The sequence below is a fragment of the Mus caroli genome, unplaced genomic scaffold (genome assembly GCF_978045245.1).
Source record: "Mus caroli unplaced genomic scaffold, Mus_caroli_1 scaffold_14, whole genome shotgun sequence".
Lineage (NCBI taxonomy): Eukaryota > Metazoa > Chordata > Mammalia > Rodentia > Muridae > Mus > Mus caroli.
In genome coordinates this window covers 81,812,207-81,827,500 of record NW_028227269.1, presented here as the reverse complement: position 1 = coordinate 81,827,500, position 15,294 = coordinate 81,812,207, and the positions used below count along the sequence as shown (strand labels likewise).

Here is a 15,294-nt window from a genome sequence, read left to right as displayed (position 1 = left end):
CTCCTAATCCCAGCTATCTCAACTATGCTGCAGAGATATGCCCAATGTATTTATTCACTTACTTACATATATATTGTTTGAGGCACAGTCTTTTAAGTAGCTTTGGGTGGTCTAGAACTTTCTGTGTAAACCAGGTTGGCTTAAACTTTCAGTATTCATTCTGCCTCTGTCTCTGTTTTCTGAGTGCTGGGGTGACAGATGTACACCACCACATCTGGCCTGCTGTTGCCCATTTTATAAATGAATAAGTTGAGGCTTAGAGGGAGGGGGCTGGAGAAATGGCTCAGTGGCTAAGAGCACCGACTGCTTTTCTAGAGGTCCTGAGTTCGATTCCCAGCAACCACATGGTAAATTACAGCTATCTATAATGGCATCCGATGCCCTCTTCTGGTGTGTCTGAAGACAGCTACAGTGCACTTATATACATAAAATAAATAAATCTTAAAAAAAAAAAAGACTTAGAGGGATAGCTTGTTCTGTGACAGCCAGCTGGTGCTCTCTGTGGTTTGGATGTGGCTTGAGCGCCCCTGAGACTTCATGTGATGAAATTTAAAGGTCAGTTGAGATGCAGAGAGGTCAGAAACCGGATGACTGTTGTATTCAGAATGGGCCTTTGGAAAGTCACCAGGATTATTAGGTAAGGCCAGGATAGAGCTTCTCCAGAGGACCTAAAAAAAAGAGACAGAAGGACTGAAAGAGACACAAATGAGGGCTCTCTGTTTCTTGCCATGGGATGCTCTGTGTTGCCTATGGATTTTGGTAGCAAGAAGAATATCACCAGATGAGTCCCCTACAGGTTGCACCTCCAGATCCATGAGCCAGATTTCCCCTCTTTTCCTTTTGAATGTACCAACCTCAGGCTTTTTGTTATAGTAATGAATATCTGCCTGTTAGCTGGAATTTAAATGTAGGCTCGTCAGACCTTTAAGACAACATTGTTTTAGTCTGAAGCGTTGCAAGAGGAAGATTTTCCGAGGGCGAACACTAGCAGGACTAAAATGCAGATTGTCTGTGCATGGCAGAGGAGAGGCAATCATACAGACAAAACGGGACAGCAAAGATGTAGATGAAGCCTGAGCCTGGATGAGATGGTTGGGTTGGCGGTAGGCTGCCATTGGCTATAGAAGCGTACCATAGGTGGCAATGGAGGCCTGTGAGGGAGTGAATGGCCTCAGAGCTCCCACTCTCATCTCTGTTGTCTGTGTGGCCGGGTAGTCATGTAGGACAGGTTAGGCTGGGCTGTGGGGAGGTAGAGTTGCAGCCGGGGGCTTTCCTAGGGAGTTCAGGATCAGCTGATGGCCTTGGAGGAAAAGCATTGGGATGCCAATAAAGAACAGCCACAGTCAGCTCACTGCCGGGTGGCCCACCGTCATGACAGTGGTGGCCCATACAGGACTTGACCTCCTGTGAAGGACCGATAGAAAATCAACAAGTAAACTCAATGCATGTACAATGTAGTACCCGATAACAGCAAGTGCCCTGGCTAAACATAAAGCAGAGAAGAAGGGGAAAAAAAAAGAAAGAAAAAAAAGAATAAGAAAGGATTCAGGTGGACATCAGTGGGCTAGGAAGGGCTTCTTGGAGGAAGTGGCATTTAAACAGGACACATGGGATTCTGAGTTGTCAACCTTCCATCTTCCAGGAAATCAAGAGTTCTATGGCCTCCAGAGAGTTCTACACATATCTCCTCAGATGCCCTTATGGTCTTTATCTCTGTTTGCCAAACCAAGGCCTTGGGGAGTGTGGGAGCATTCGGCCTCCCTGCTGGGCAGCCCAGCAGCAAGGGGAGGGAGCTGGCTCTCAGCAGGGTTGTTCTTTCTCTCCTGCTGACTCCCTCAGAGGCCCCTTCCCTCCCCTGCTTCTGTTCTGCCTGTCCCCTCATCTCCTGCCTTGACAACTGGCCAGCCTTGCAGAGGCCCCTCCAGCATTTGCTGTGGCCTCATCATTCTGCCTGACTTGCTTTTACCTGCTCCAAGGGGCTGTGACCGGGCTGCCAGCTGTGCATGTCAAGCAGTCTTGGGCTTCACTGAAGAGGTGTGGGGAGGGCTGGGGCCATAAGGTAACCACCCTTAGCATCCTGAGCCCAATATCTGTCAGTGCCTCAGAGTGATGGGCAGTGCTCACTGGGTATTGAGTGTGTCTGAAGGAAGAAGAAGAGGAAGAGGAGGAGGGGAGGAAGGGGAAGAGATGGATGAAGGGGTAAGGAGGAGGAGAAGGAGAAAGAGAAAGAAGGGAAGAAGAGAGTGGCTTTTACTGATTATCTCTGGCAGGGATGAGGGGTAGGGAAGTAGTGACGAGGAGGGAGGTGGAATTCTTCCTCCCCCTCCTCCTCCCCCTCCTCCTCCCCCTCCTCCTCCCCCTCCTCCTCCCCCTCCTCCTCTTCTTCCTCTTCCTCCTCTTCCTCCTCTTCCTTCTTCTCTTCCTTGTCATCATCATTTTGAAAAAGACAGGGCTTTGGCAAGGTGGAGTTGCTTGTGACGTGTGTGTATTTTGAGAGTGAGTGCCACAGGCTTGGAGAGTGGGTCCGTCTCTAGTGAAGTCCCCAGTAGTATATATGCGCCTGCCTTCCTGAGTGTGTGCATGTGGGAAAATCCATCTCAGACTTTCCCACTGTGATCCTTGGGGATCACTTCTCTAGAGCAGGTCCTGGGCCTGCACCCCAGACTTCTGTCCTGCCATGGTCCTCTCCTGCTGACCCTTCCTCTCTGTCTCTGAAGACTGCAGCCAGCTCTTTCCATGGCTGGGAGTTTACCACTCCTCATTAGCAATGTATGACCAGGAGAAGGCTAAGGGACCGCAGGAAGGCCAGCATGGGGCTTACAATGACTTATTAATAAGTCTTCCTGCTTTCTGGTGTCTGCTGTGGAGTGCAGAGCTGCTGCCTGCCTTTCAGGCTAGTCTCTGTTACTACTGAAGTTTAGCTCCTTCTGCCCTGCCCCTCCTCTAGTCATGTGACCCACCCAGGGAGCCATTCAGGGTTCTGGTGTAGGTATCAGGAATCTAGCTCCAGTTGACCTAAAGGCCAGGGTCTGATGGGAGGCCTGAGGTAGACTACATACAGGAGCCCTGCCTGAAGCCCAGCCCTACTGTGAAGGCCAAACATGGAGGAGGAGGAGACTGGACTCCTGAGGCCTTTAGGGTAGGCAGTGAGGGCACAGGAACCTGGCACCCCAGCACAGCTGTTGTACTTCCTGTTCCTCCACCCCCAGTGTGCTCATCAGCTGACCAGCATACAGAGTGTCCTGACATCTTGTGTCATGTTGTAGGAGAGTGTCTGTCAGTAGAGTTCACTGTCCGTGAGGTAGAGAACGCCGTATGGTAAAAAGGCCCCATATTTGATAGATATGGGACGGTGTTAGACTTCTGTTGCTCTGTGTGGCAAGGCACTCATGAAAGCCTCTTAAGGGAATAAGGATTTATGTTGTCTCATGGCTTCAGAAGGGTCAGCTGCAGTTGGCTTTCTCCATTGCTATGGGTCTGTGGGGAGGCAGAAGGTCACACTGGCAAAGAGTGTACAGCTGCACACAGTAGTTTGCTTCTCTGTAACCAGGAAACAATGAGGGAAAGCAAGAAGACTTGCCCAGGGCAGTTAGAAGCTTTAAAGACATACCCCCATACTGTCCTACGTACTCCAGTTTGGCTCATCTCCTAAAGTTCCCATCCTTCCCACCTCCCATCCCTCCATCCCCCCAGACCCCCATCCTCCAATTGAAACCACTAGCCAGGGATTTTCATATTCAGCCGTGACACTGCCTTTCAGCCACACTTTGTCTATATCCTGATTCTGCATTTGGTAGCTGAACGACATTGGGAAGGTTACTTCACTTCTCTGCCACCTCAGACCCCTCCCTATACAAACGGACCACTATTATATTTCCTCCTTGGAAACAATGAGATGAGCCAGGTGAGTAGCTGCAGGATGTCAGGACAACTTCCCTAATCCTCTCTGTCTCAAGTTTTCCTGCTGGTAAAGCAGGGTTGGCTTGAGAACAAAGGCTGTGTGGGCAGGTGGATCCACTGCGGCCCTAAAGTGTGTGTGCCCGTGAGCCTAGTGGCCAGCATAGTTGTAACAAGTGTCTTGTCCTCAATGTCTCCCCAGGCTCGTGGCTCTGCAGGCGGCAGGAGGAGGCATGATGCCGCTTCTCAGGAAGACCATGACAAACCCTACGTCTGCGACAGTAAGTATCTCCTTGTACCGTCTTAGTCCAGGCTTTCTGTGCCACTTTGGCAGTCATGCACCAGCTCTGGTCCACGCTGGGCTTTGCTGTTTCCAGTTCCCTGTGGTTACATTCCCTCCTGCTGTGGCGAGGCCCTGGCATAGTAGTTTGGCAGGGGATCCCACCTCTCAGACTGCGCTCCTGGGTGTCAGCTCTCTCCCTGGCTTGCCAGTTTCCCTTCTCTCTCCCTCTCTCCTGTCTTAGGCAGGGCTGGTTATGAGTCTTTCTACGATGGTGGCTTGCTTTGAACAAATAGCCCTCAAGTCATCTCCACTGTTCCTTCCCTGGCTCAGGAACAACTTTTGGAAGAATGGTTGCCTGGCTGAGGTTAAAGGCTGAGGATGGAGTGAGGGCAGAGGCCAAGGGAAGGGCATGAGGAAGGACTGTGCTCATTGAGAGGACAGTCTCGATTATCTTTTCTCTCATATGCCAGGGTATGGTGTCGTGGGTTCCACAGCCTTGCCCTGTTATCTGTCACTCTCCTGGGCACTTCCCGCTCACTCTATGGCAAGGCCACCCATCTATACCACATGCTCGTGGCTGGAGCAGGGAAGTTTTTCTTTCCATTCTCATCTGCTCTCAAAACCCAGAGCTCAGCCCCAGGGACCAGGTTGCTCTGAGAACGGCAGAAAGCTAGACAAGGCAGGACCTGGCATGGTGGTCCCTCTGGGTACTCATCCATCCTGTTAGGTCCTGCAGCCTCTGTGGAGGCAAAGAGAGTTTGATAGGGGATAGGATGGAAGGGGCACAGTGGGTGGGACATTTCCCTACCTTTCCACTGGCCTGGTGATATCAAAATGTTGTTCTGAGCCCTGTGGGGACATCGTCTGGTGGGACAATATTCCCCAGAGCTTATTCTCCATGACCCTCATTTGTCTGCTTCATATGCCATGTAGATGGCATTCCTGAGCCCTCTGCAGGTCTCGCCATCCTCAGGGAACTATGTTCCAGGAAGAGAAGGAAGCAGGGCATGGGGTCTGGCGTACTTTCTGCTCCTTGTCAGGAGCTTTTGGTCTGGGCCTTATTTCCTGGATGTCATTTAGTTGTGTCCTGCTTTGTGAACAGTCCAAGCGTGCTGCTAGTTTGGAGACTGGTTCTGGGCAGTGGGTAGAGTTTCCAACGGTGTGTGACACACCATTAAGAGAGCCAACAGCTGCTTGGGAGCTGAGACATAACTGCTCCGTTCCTCTTTGTAAAAGCTGTGATTCCCTGTTATGGGACTTTCTGCTGTTCTAGACAGTGGACTTAGCTTCTCGCTCTATTTCTGTAACTTGGGAAGAGTTACGCTGACTGATGATTAAGTGTGTGTGAGCAGGGTGGCTGCACGCGATGGCGTGTGTGGAGGGCAGAGGGTAAGTTGTAGGAGTTGGTTCTTTCCTTCTGTCTGTGGGTTCTGGGGATTGAACTCAGGTCACTGGGCTTGGTGGCAAGTGTGCTGAGCCATCTCACTGGTCCTATTTCCAGAGCTCGCTTGGAATTCTGAGGTGTATAATCTCTTCATATTTCCAGACATGCTCTTGGTGCTCCTTTTTCTTGCTTCAACTTCCTATTTCTTTCTTCTCTCTTCTTTCTGTGACAGCTACATCTGGCAGGATTATCTCCATGAAGTGTTCTTTATACATCCCCTCTTGCCTGGCTCCTGGTCCTCTTCAGGCACAGAGGGTTTGTAAGCCAAGCCCTTCCTCCTAGCTCCCATCCTGTGCTTTCAGCAGACCCTCTCCTCCAAACCTCCCACCATCGCCTATAGGCCCTAGGTGTCCTTTGCTGCTTTCTGCTCCCCGCCCCATAGGGTGACTCCCCTATCCCCATTTCCTCTGCAGAGTTTGGGGGGACTCATCACAGGGCAACACAGACTTTCCCTAAAGTCTCAGCAGCTGTTTTCTTGGCTCTGCCCATACACACGCTGCCTCCCTCTTCTTCCCTCTGAAAAGCAAGGTCCACTGCAGTTTGCCCTTCTTTATTCCGGCTCTCTCAGGACATTATGTGACAGCTTGGTGATTAATAGACTTTATTTTTATCTGGTGCCCTTCAGACATGGGATCCCTAGGGGTAGAAGTGACCTTTGGAGAGGTCATGAAGCCCACCCCCAAGCCCCGAGGTGGACAAGGAATGCTTTTAATAATCTCTAATGCATCCTAACTAGAGAGGTGTCCTGTCACCCTTCCTCAGCATCCCGAGGGATGTCCTTACCACAGCTGCTTTTTCTCCCCGATTCCAGCTGTGCTTTCCATGATTATTTTTTCCTTAGTGGGCGCTGAAACCACTCTTTCCTCCATAGCGCTTTGTCTTTTCTGTCTCTTTCCCCAGCAGAATGCACAGTCAGCATTTTGGTCTAGCATCCCTTGTGTTCTTGGGTGAACTAGGGTCTTACCCCACAATCTTGGCATTATCCTACTCCCGAATTCCCTCTGGGTCTACATTTAAGCACGTCTACAGGAAGCAGCATCAAGACCAAGTAGCTCGGAGAACGGCAGGCATCTGCTTCTTTGATTTATACATCAGCTTTTGGTACAAACCCCCCATTTTCTGAGACCATGCAACCACTCTGTGCCCCTCTAACCACTTCGCAGCCGAATCCTATCTGTCCAGTGCCAGGGTCTCTCCAGGTGTAGAATCTTTTTTTCTCCTGAGCCATTTGATTAACTTTCTTTCCATAAATCACGCTGCATTTGGCCCCATTGAGTCTCAATAAACAGATACAATAACGTGTGACTTCAATATACAAGATTCAATAAAGGCAAATTTAAAGACATTGCCCCATAGTTAAATTCCATTCTCCACAGACTTGCAACCCCTGCCATTTTTGTATCTGAGGTTTGATTTGCATAATCCCCACTCCACTTTGGAGTTATTTATGAAAATATTCAGTCACCTTGGACCCCAAGCACCTCTCTCTGGATTTATGGGGGTTGGTGATAGCCATTTTTTTCAGGGGCAGTTGTATTTAACCCTTCCTGGTATGTGTTCCTGAATATAGCCGACATCTTGTTGGTCTAGGTGTTCTTTTCACAACAGGTGGCCGAGATATTATTTTAGTGGATAACTTCAGGTGACAGAGGTTTACGTCTTGCCTTTCACTCAGCCATTGAATTTATTTTGTGTCAGAAATATTAAATCATCTAAATGTAATTTATTTTTTTTCGCCTGATCTAGGCTATGCACACGAATACTTTATTTTCTACCAAGTAATTGATCTCTATTAGTTATCTTGAAATTTGACTGAACTGAAGGCTTAAAGTTCTGTTTCTTCACTGTCTGTCTGTCTGTCTGTCTTTTGACTCAGGAAAAGTAGTCATTACCTTAAAACGAAGCAACAGAAATGGACTTTGTCAGTGAGCCTGTTAGTGTTTTTGGATCTTGACCAGTACTGAAATAACCTAGACGTTCATGAAAATGCACTCCTACAGATTCCAGGGTCTCCCTCCAGATTTCTTCCATCAGAACCCCAGGGGCCAGGCCTGGAGCCTGCATGTTCCTACCTCTTCTCAGAACATTCATACGTATGATGATGTTTGAGGATGGCAAGTTCTCCTCATTCCAACCTGAGGGCTCTGACCTTGACCATTCAGCCCTTTTAATGTTCCCTGCCTGAATATCTCTGTCTCTTTGTGTCTGTGTCTGCATCTCTGTCTCTGTCTCTGTTTGTCTGTCTGTCTGCCTGTCTATTTATCCGACTCTTTCAGAGATGTATATGTATGTGTTTTACATGAGCATAGGTGTACCCACATGCCAGAGGAGGACATCCAATATTCTGTTTTATTCCTTTTTGGCAGGGTCTGTTTCTCACTGGACCTGGAGCTAGGCTGGCAGCTGGCAACCCTCTTGTCTAAAAAATAATCCCAAAATTTCCTCCCAGCTCCTGCTCCTGGAAACGATGACTCTGAGACTAATTATTTATTAATAAATGCCTGGGCCCTAAGTGTCGGCTTGTTTTCTGACCTACTCATTATCCCTTTTATTCTATCCTGAGTTCATCGACCTCCTGGTTAGTTACCTTTCCTTCAGGCCCGGTCTGTTTCTTCCTCAGCGTCTTCCTCAGCGACTCCCTTGAATCTCTTGCCCTCCATTTCCCAGAATTCTCTCTATCCCTGCTGGATGTCCCACCTCCTCTTTTCTGCCTCAGCTCATTGGCCAAAAGCGTTGGTTATTGACAGGTGATGCTTATAAGTGAGTCTCTCTACACTCTTGTTTTCAACACCTTACAGTGCTGGGGTCTCAGGTGCTCATCCTGCCTCAGTATTTTACATGGGTGCTGGGATCCGGGCTCAGCTCCTTAATGGTTGTGCTGCGCTTACCCACTAAGCCACCTCCCCAGCCATGTCCAGAAATCGCACAGCCTCGGGATTCTCTAAGCAGTCCGCCACCGGCTTGCCTCACTGTTTTACTTGGCTTCCTTCGAATCTTTTCCTTGGTAGTTCTTTCAGCAATGATAAAGCTCAGCCATCCAGTCTAAAACACAACAACCCTGCACCTGACTTTAATTTACTCAGGAGCGCGAAGCCCTAATAGTACCATTATCCACGTTACAGCCGGGGTGTTAAGTGGGGACAGACATGAAAGGAATCCTCGGGTGTGGGCTCCTGGGATGCGTTCAGTGTCATTACCTGAGCTGCTCAACCTTGCCCTAAGTGCTTCCAGCTCTGGGTTGCTCCGCAGCGCCCTTGTCATCAGGGCAGACTCTCAAGGAGAGGCCGACTTCCATGTTTTCTTTGTTCAAGGAACACGATAGAGAAGGAGATGGTGATGCCGGGTGGTGATTGAGAAATTCAGTCTCTGTGGTAGGCATTCTGAGAGGAACAAGAGAGCTCCCATGTTTTTGCTGCACACGGGGAACTTTTCTGAATAGTGGTAACAATCCTGTTAGTGTGCGCCTACCATGCACAGGGTAGTGTGACTGGCATTTTGTACAGACTGTCTGCACAAACCCCCATGGTAAGCTTGAGCCACAGGGACAGCTGAGCTCATTTTTCTGTGAAAAAAAAAAGACAAAAAACAAAACAAAACAAAACAAAAAACCCACCAAAAAACAGGGCTCAGAGAGGTGAAGGGACTTCCCCAGGTCCAACAGCTGATTGACTGTGACACCAAGATCCCATGATTTAGAAATGGCACAGTCTAGGTCTGTTCTCCTACTATGGGGCTCTTCTAAGAGCTGAGGGAAAATTGTCTTAGAAATCAGTTAATAAACCTGCATTCTTTATTTATGAGGCAGTATCCTGTGTGCTACACTAATGGGTCGCTTCTAGTATCGGATCGGCAAGCCGGAGTCAGGTAGTAATTGTAATTGAATGGATTACATGATTTCTCAGCTTTTCTGTTTAAATTTATTAAAATCACTGCACACTAGGGCATTAGCGTAGGCTAGTGACACATCTGAGTGTGACCTATCTCTGAGTCATGGGTGGTGTTGACACGTCAAGAAGTTCCACTCAGTGTCAATTCTGTCAGTAGGATCTTTGATCCCCAGGATCCTAGCCCTGCAGATATGGCTGTGACTTTTTAATAACCGTGCTACAGGGTGAGTTCTCTCTTCGAAATCTAGCTGGAGGTATCCATTACCCAGTTTTTCCTCCTTACTGTGAGAAAAATACGGAACTGCAGCTTATTAGGGGGCTTCAGCGTATGATTCAGCTCCTGATTTGAAAGTGTATGGTCAGGCCATCATGGAAGGCAAGGCATGACGACGTTCATGTCGTCTTGCTAATACGGCAGTTGGGCACAGGAACCTGCTTGCCTACATCTTAGCAGTTCAGGGAACAGAGGGTGTGGGTGGAAACAGGACCAAGCTATAATTTATCCCCTCTGCTGCCCCAGTGACCCACTTTATTGTAAAGGCTCTACATTTCCCCCAAGCAGTGCCATTGGCTTGGGGGTCAAGCATTCAGTGAATCCAGGGTTGGGTGGAGTGGGCCTTTCTCATTCAAACCATAATGGGGCACAACCGAGTCCAATAGGGGCCATGCTAGAATAAAGTCTGAGCTCTCTTCCCACTCTAAAAATCTGCTTTCTGCTATGTTTATTCCAGAGGGAGAAGGGGAGAGAGTGAAGTGTATGTCTCAGGTTAGGTCTGCTTGATAGTGGCTCTGCCATGTCCTCTTTGTGGTCCCTCAGAGCTCCAGACCTCCCTCATCACACCCAGCCCTGCACTGTGGGCTCCCTCCCACATAGCAGCTTTGGGGTGAGGCTATCTGCCTAGACCAGATGTCTCGGAACAGAAAGGAGAAGTGCAGTGTGGGATATCAGGAGATTATACAGTGAGTTGGAGGAGCTATGGCTGGATGACTGGTGGGGTGGGCAGCCAAGGAGGTCCTGGAAAACCTGCTTTCTCCTCAGCCCTTTTCAGATCAACCTGCCTTCACTAAAACTAGAGTGTGGCAGGTAGATTCAGATAACTATTTCTATCTTATGAAAATTTTCTTTGGAGGGCACAGAGGCCGGCATTCTCCAGGGCTCATGTGTTTTGTGCTTCAGACCGTGGCAGGGAAAGAAAAAAAAAAAAAGCCAATAACTTGGCCTTCGGGCTTGCCGCCTTGTGCAGTGGCTGGGCCATCACTCAGTTGTCTCTGGCTGTTGTCTTGCAGATCCTTGGCTCTGTGTGGGTGAGGGAGTGGCAGAGGAGGCTCCGTGCCCCAGAAACTTGATTTGTGGAGCAGGGCCTGTGGGAGGGATGAAGCACTGGAGATAGCCTGCGTTTGTCCTCACAGAGCTGGGCCTGTTTAAATATGTAAATGCCACTGTATCATGAACATAGGTGGCCCTGTCCCTGCAGGGCTGGGTTGAGGGGTGTTGGGAAGTTCCTCAGATGCACATCCTGGACTTGCTTGCCTCTATTTCCTTTGCCCTGCTGCCTGTCCCTGTCCTCTTTGTCCTTGCCATACCCATTGTCCTCTCTAGAGTGCTACCATAGCCACCTGTGCCCTCTGAGATGACTTTCTTACCCACAGGAACCCTTTTAGCCATGATGCTAAGAGGTTCTTTTTATTTTTGAAAATAAATTTTCCCCTGTGGAAACAGCATTTGTTCACGGAAAGCAGAGCTGTAGGAATGTCGGAAGGGGGAAAATAACTCCTCTGCTGTCTTAGGCCTCAGAGGGAACTCAGTTTTTGCAGGCTTCGCTGGGATTCATTCCCTCCCCGCAAATCTCCCCAGGCCTTCCACTCACCAGTATGAGAGGAATATCTCTCTGTGTCAACAAACGTGTTTCCATGGCAGCAGTTTAGGGTTGCATACTATTTCATGGCGTGGACATGCCACAGCATGTGGTTGTTCTAGGTGTGTGGTCAGTACTCAGCCTGCTCAATGTTCAGTTTCGAATTTGTTCTCTATCAACACCCTTGCAGCTATTTCTTCACAGTTTTTTTTTTTTCTTAGCATCTATTGTCTGTAATAGTTTCATTATGGCATTTTCCAGAAGTGAATATAACTCATTATTTTGACTGTGGTACTCTCCCATTACCCTCTCTCGGTGCCCCCCCCTTCTAACTCCCATGGATCCATTTTCTCCTTCCAGCCAGACCCCCTTCTCTTTTCTATTATTTATTCATTTTTATTTATATTTGGTAACCCAATGAGGAGTTTAATTAGGGTTGCCTATATGGCCCCTTGGTAAGGAGTCACTCACAGAAACATGAGCATCTTCCAGTGACTATCCCCCTGAAGAAAACGTCTCCTCCTTTCCCACTAAGCTGGCCCTTGGGAGGGGTGGGTTCCCATGAGCCCCTCCTCTACCCAGGACGAAATGTTAACCCAGCCTTTTATAATGCCTTATTATTTCCTGGAAGCAGAACTGTGAGGTCATAGAGCCTGGTGCTAGTCACAGTAGGGGTGTGGCCTGTGCCAGATGAGAGATCTGGGGAAGGGGACTGCCCTGAGTGCCAAGCTGTGGCTCTGCCACTTGCTGTCTGGGGCTTGGAGAAGATGGCTTGTTCTGGGTATCATGTTCTCTGTAGGCAGCGGGAAGGACACCTGACTGGGCAGGCCAATAGTGAGGACATAGATAAAGGGTTTGCATACGATATGGTTGAAGAAACATTCTTCCACCATAGCTCTTTCTTCTTTCTAAGTATACCTGGAGGTATCAGGCTAATCATACAAGGAAGAATAGTGTGTGTGTGTGTGTGTGTGTGTGTGTGTGTGTGTAGGGGGGTAGTGGTCAGAGGATACATCTCAAGGCCAGTCAGATTTAAACGAGTACAGAGTGAATGGATTCCTGTCTCCAGGGATACAGAAGAATTTCTGTAGAGGTGTGTAGAGAAGTCATAATAGCAATGGTTCCTGGCGTAGGTTATGGATCTGGAATGCTCTATGAGTTTCCTCTATGTGAGCTATTTTAATCTCACAGAAGGGTCATGAGATAGAAACTACGGTCATTGCCATCTTCGAGATGAGGACTGGGAAGAAGAGGGGTCAATAACTCTCCCAGGGTCATGCAGGGAGTAAGCAGAGAGGGGGGATGTGATTGCAGCTGTGAATCTCCTCCCACCCCTTCCATCCTTGGTAAACGATGCGATGCGTTCCATGTGGACCTTGAGAGTGCTCCACAAAGCTCCCTCTCGTACTATGTACTCGCAGTCTGCCTGCGTGTATGTCTTCTCAGGCTACACAGTGTACCATCTCAGGCAAGGACCATGTCCTAGGCCATCGGTACCAAATCCATAGCACAGGGCTATCCCAAACCCTTGATGAATGGCTGGAGAAGGAGCATGCTAGGACAAGAGACAGGTCACCTTGTCCAGAACAGAGTGTGCGGTAGTGTGTATCAGGTGTCTACGGCAGGAGGGATTACAGGACACCAGGCTGGGCTCATCTGAAGGGTGACTATACTGTCAAACTGGGGGCATGTTTAGAAAAGTTAATCTATAGGATGATTCAGGTGAGATGCCTGGAGCCCAGGCTGAGAGGGGCTTTTCCAGTCATATATAAGGAAACGAGGAGAAGCCTGGATAGTACTAAGAGCAGGAACAAATGAATTAAGAAAACAAAGCAGGCCCTGTGACAGGAAACCCACAACATGGTGGGGATGGCTCAGCTGGTAAAGCATTTGCCTTGAAACTGTGAGGACCCGAGTTTGATCCCCAGAGACCACATGGAAAAGGCTGGATGTGGTACCCAAGCTTGAAATCCTAGTGCTGGAGAGGCAAGGACAGGTAGATCTCTGGGGCTTGCTAGGTAGCAAGCCTAGCTTGTTTAGCAACTTCCAGGCCAGTGAGAGACCCTGTCCACTTCAAATAAGTGGAAGGTGCTTGAGAAGTGATGGTGGATGCTGTCTTCTGACCTCTGGAGAGGGAGAGGGAGGGGGAGGAAGAGATACAGAGACAGACAGAGATGGACAGAGACAGAGAGTCAGAGAGATAGACAGAGGTAGAGATGGAGGAGGGGGAAAAAGAAAGGAGAGAGAGAGAGAGAGAGAGAGAGAGAGAGAGAGAGAGAGAGAGAGAGAGAGAGAGAGAGAGAAAGAAAGAGAAAAGACCCTGCAGACTTGACTATGGTTGAGAGCAAGAGGCAAGAGGCAAGAGGGTTGCCTGTGAGCGGGGAGAGAGAAGCATCAATGACTCCTGATACCTGGAGCTTGATACGCTGAGACGTGAAGGGAGGCTCGAGTGGAACATTTGGAAAGAGGGACATTTGGAGAGTGATGGGACTTTGCCAGGAAAGCTGGGAAGTGTTAGGAGGCCCAGGCAGGAAGTCTAACAGAAGCAATGGACTTTTGTTTCCCTAAAGGTGCTAGGAGTCACAAAAAGGTGACCTCTACACACGGGGTGACTTAGGAGTCATAAAAAGTCTGCTCTGTACTGGTACAGCATTTCTCAGGTCATCATCCAGACCTAGCAGGTGTACAGAGGTCCCCAGAGAGGGGACACCCACAAGCTTCCAAGAAGGCGAGAGCTGCCACCATGGTAACTGGCTCTGATTCTTGACTCTTCTCTGTTTATTTCCCCCAGGAATGTTGACCGTTATATTTATTAGTTAAATTATTTTTGTGTAATTGAATTATATTTTATTATTTATTTAAAGAACTAATTAAAGACACGGTAACATGGGGAGCTCCCTAGAAATGGGGACTCAGACACTGCCTTAGACATAATGGTTAAGCCAGGCAGTGGTGGCGCACGCCTTTAAGCCCAGCACTTAGGCAGAGGCAGTCGGATCTCTTGAGTTTGAGGCCAGCCTGCTCTACAGAGTGAGTTTCAGGACATCCAGGGCTATACAGAAAAACCCTGTTTTGAGAGGATGGTTGAAAGAAGATGGTTCTGAAGTCAAAAGCCCAGGATTTGAAGCCTTGCCATGTCATTTCCTAGCCGTGACCTTGGACACATCCAAAACTAATAACATGGACACAAGTGTTAGAGTTTCTAGGAAGGCTCAGTAAGAGAGTGGGGAAAGGCATCAGTTCATTGCCCTCTTCATGGATATTGTCAATAGATATTTATTTTCTTTATATACACTGACAAGGGCACTTATCACCCCAGGGGAATCCCTGGTTATGTTCTGTGCACCAGGTTTTGGAGTTGTTAGATCCAGGGATGCAGCCTATAGAACTGAGTGAATTGGCAAAAATGGCTAGTGTTCTGGATGCCATGCTGCAGGCAGGCCCCAAATGTGTCCTTCATGATCTTGGACTGACCCAGGCCTTACCCTGTCTCTGTGGTATACAAACTCATGACCTCCATTTTACAGACAAAGAAACTAAGGCTTGGGTGACGTCACTTCCCCTAGGTCACGGGGCAAATTGCCAGATTTTTGTTGCCATGTTTCTCAGTAGGGTGGGAAACTTAAACAGTTTGGTTTGGAGGCTGTCTGCATCTCTCTTCTGGGTGCTCAGAAGCAAGTGACATAGCATCTTGAAATGAAAGACTTCCCTCTTCTTCCTGCTACTAACTGGAAGCCATATTCACATATAATAAATTCCTAAAGAAGCAGGACAGCTGCCCCTGGTTACAGCGGGGTTCAGTGGTTACTAGGTGCTGGGTCTGGACTCACACAATAAAGGACAATGCCAGGCCTTGAGATGTTTGTAAAAAGGCAGGATGTCAGCTGTGTGTGGTGGTATATACCTGTGATCTTAGTACTTGGGAGG

General features: G+C 48.6%; 1 protein-coding gene across 2 annotated transcripts in view; it reads left to right on the top strand.

The window, feature by feature from the left end:
* The window catches only part of Dpf3 (double PHD fingers 3), a 278,116-nt gene that overhangs the window by 174,324 nt on the left and 88,498 nt on the right, over positions 1–15,294 (top strand). For both annotated transcript variants that reach the window (XR_015045240.1, XM_021178797.3), the window contains exon 6: positions 4,100–4,178. Coding sequence is in view for 1 of the 2 variants with exons in the window: in XM_021178797.3 (XP_021034456.1) it covers positions 4,100–4,178 (79 nt within the window). In the remaining variant the exon portion in view is untranslated. The remainder of the gene's footprint in view (positions 1–4,099; positions 4,179–15,294) is intronic.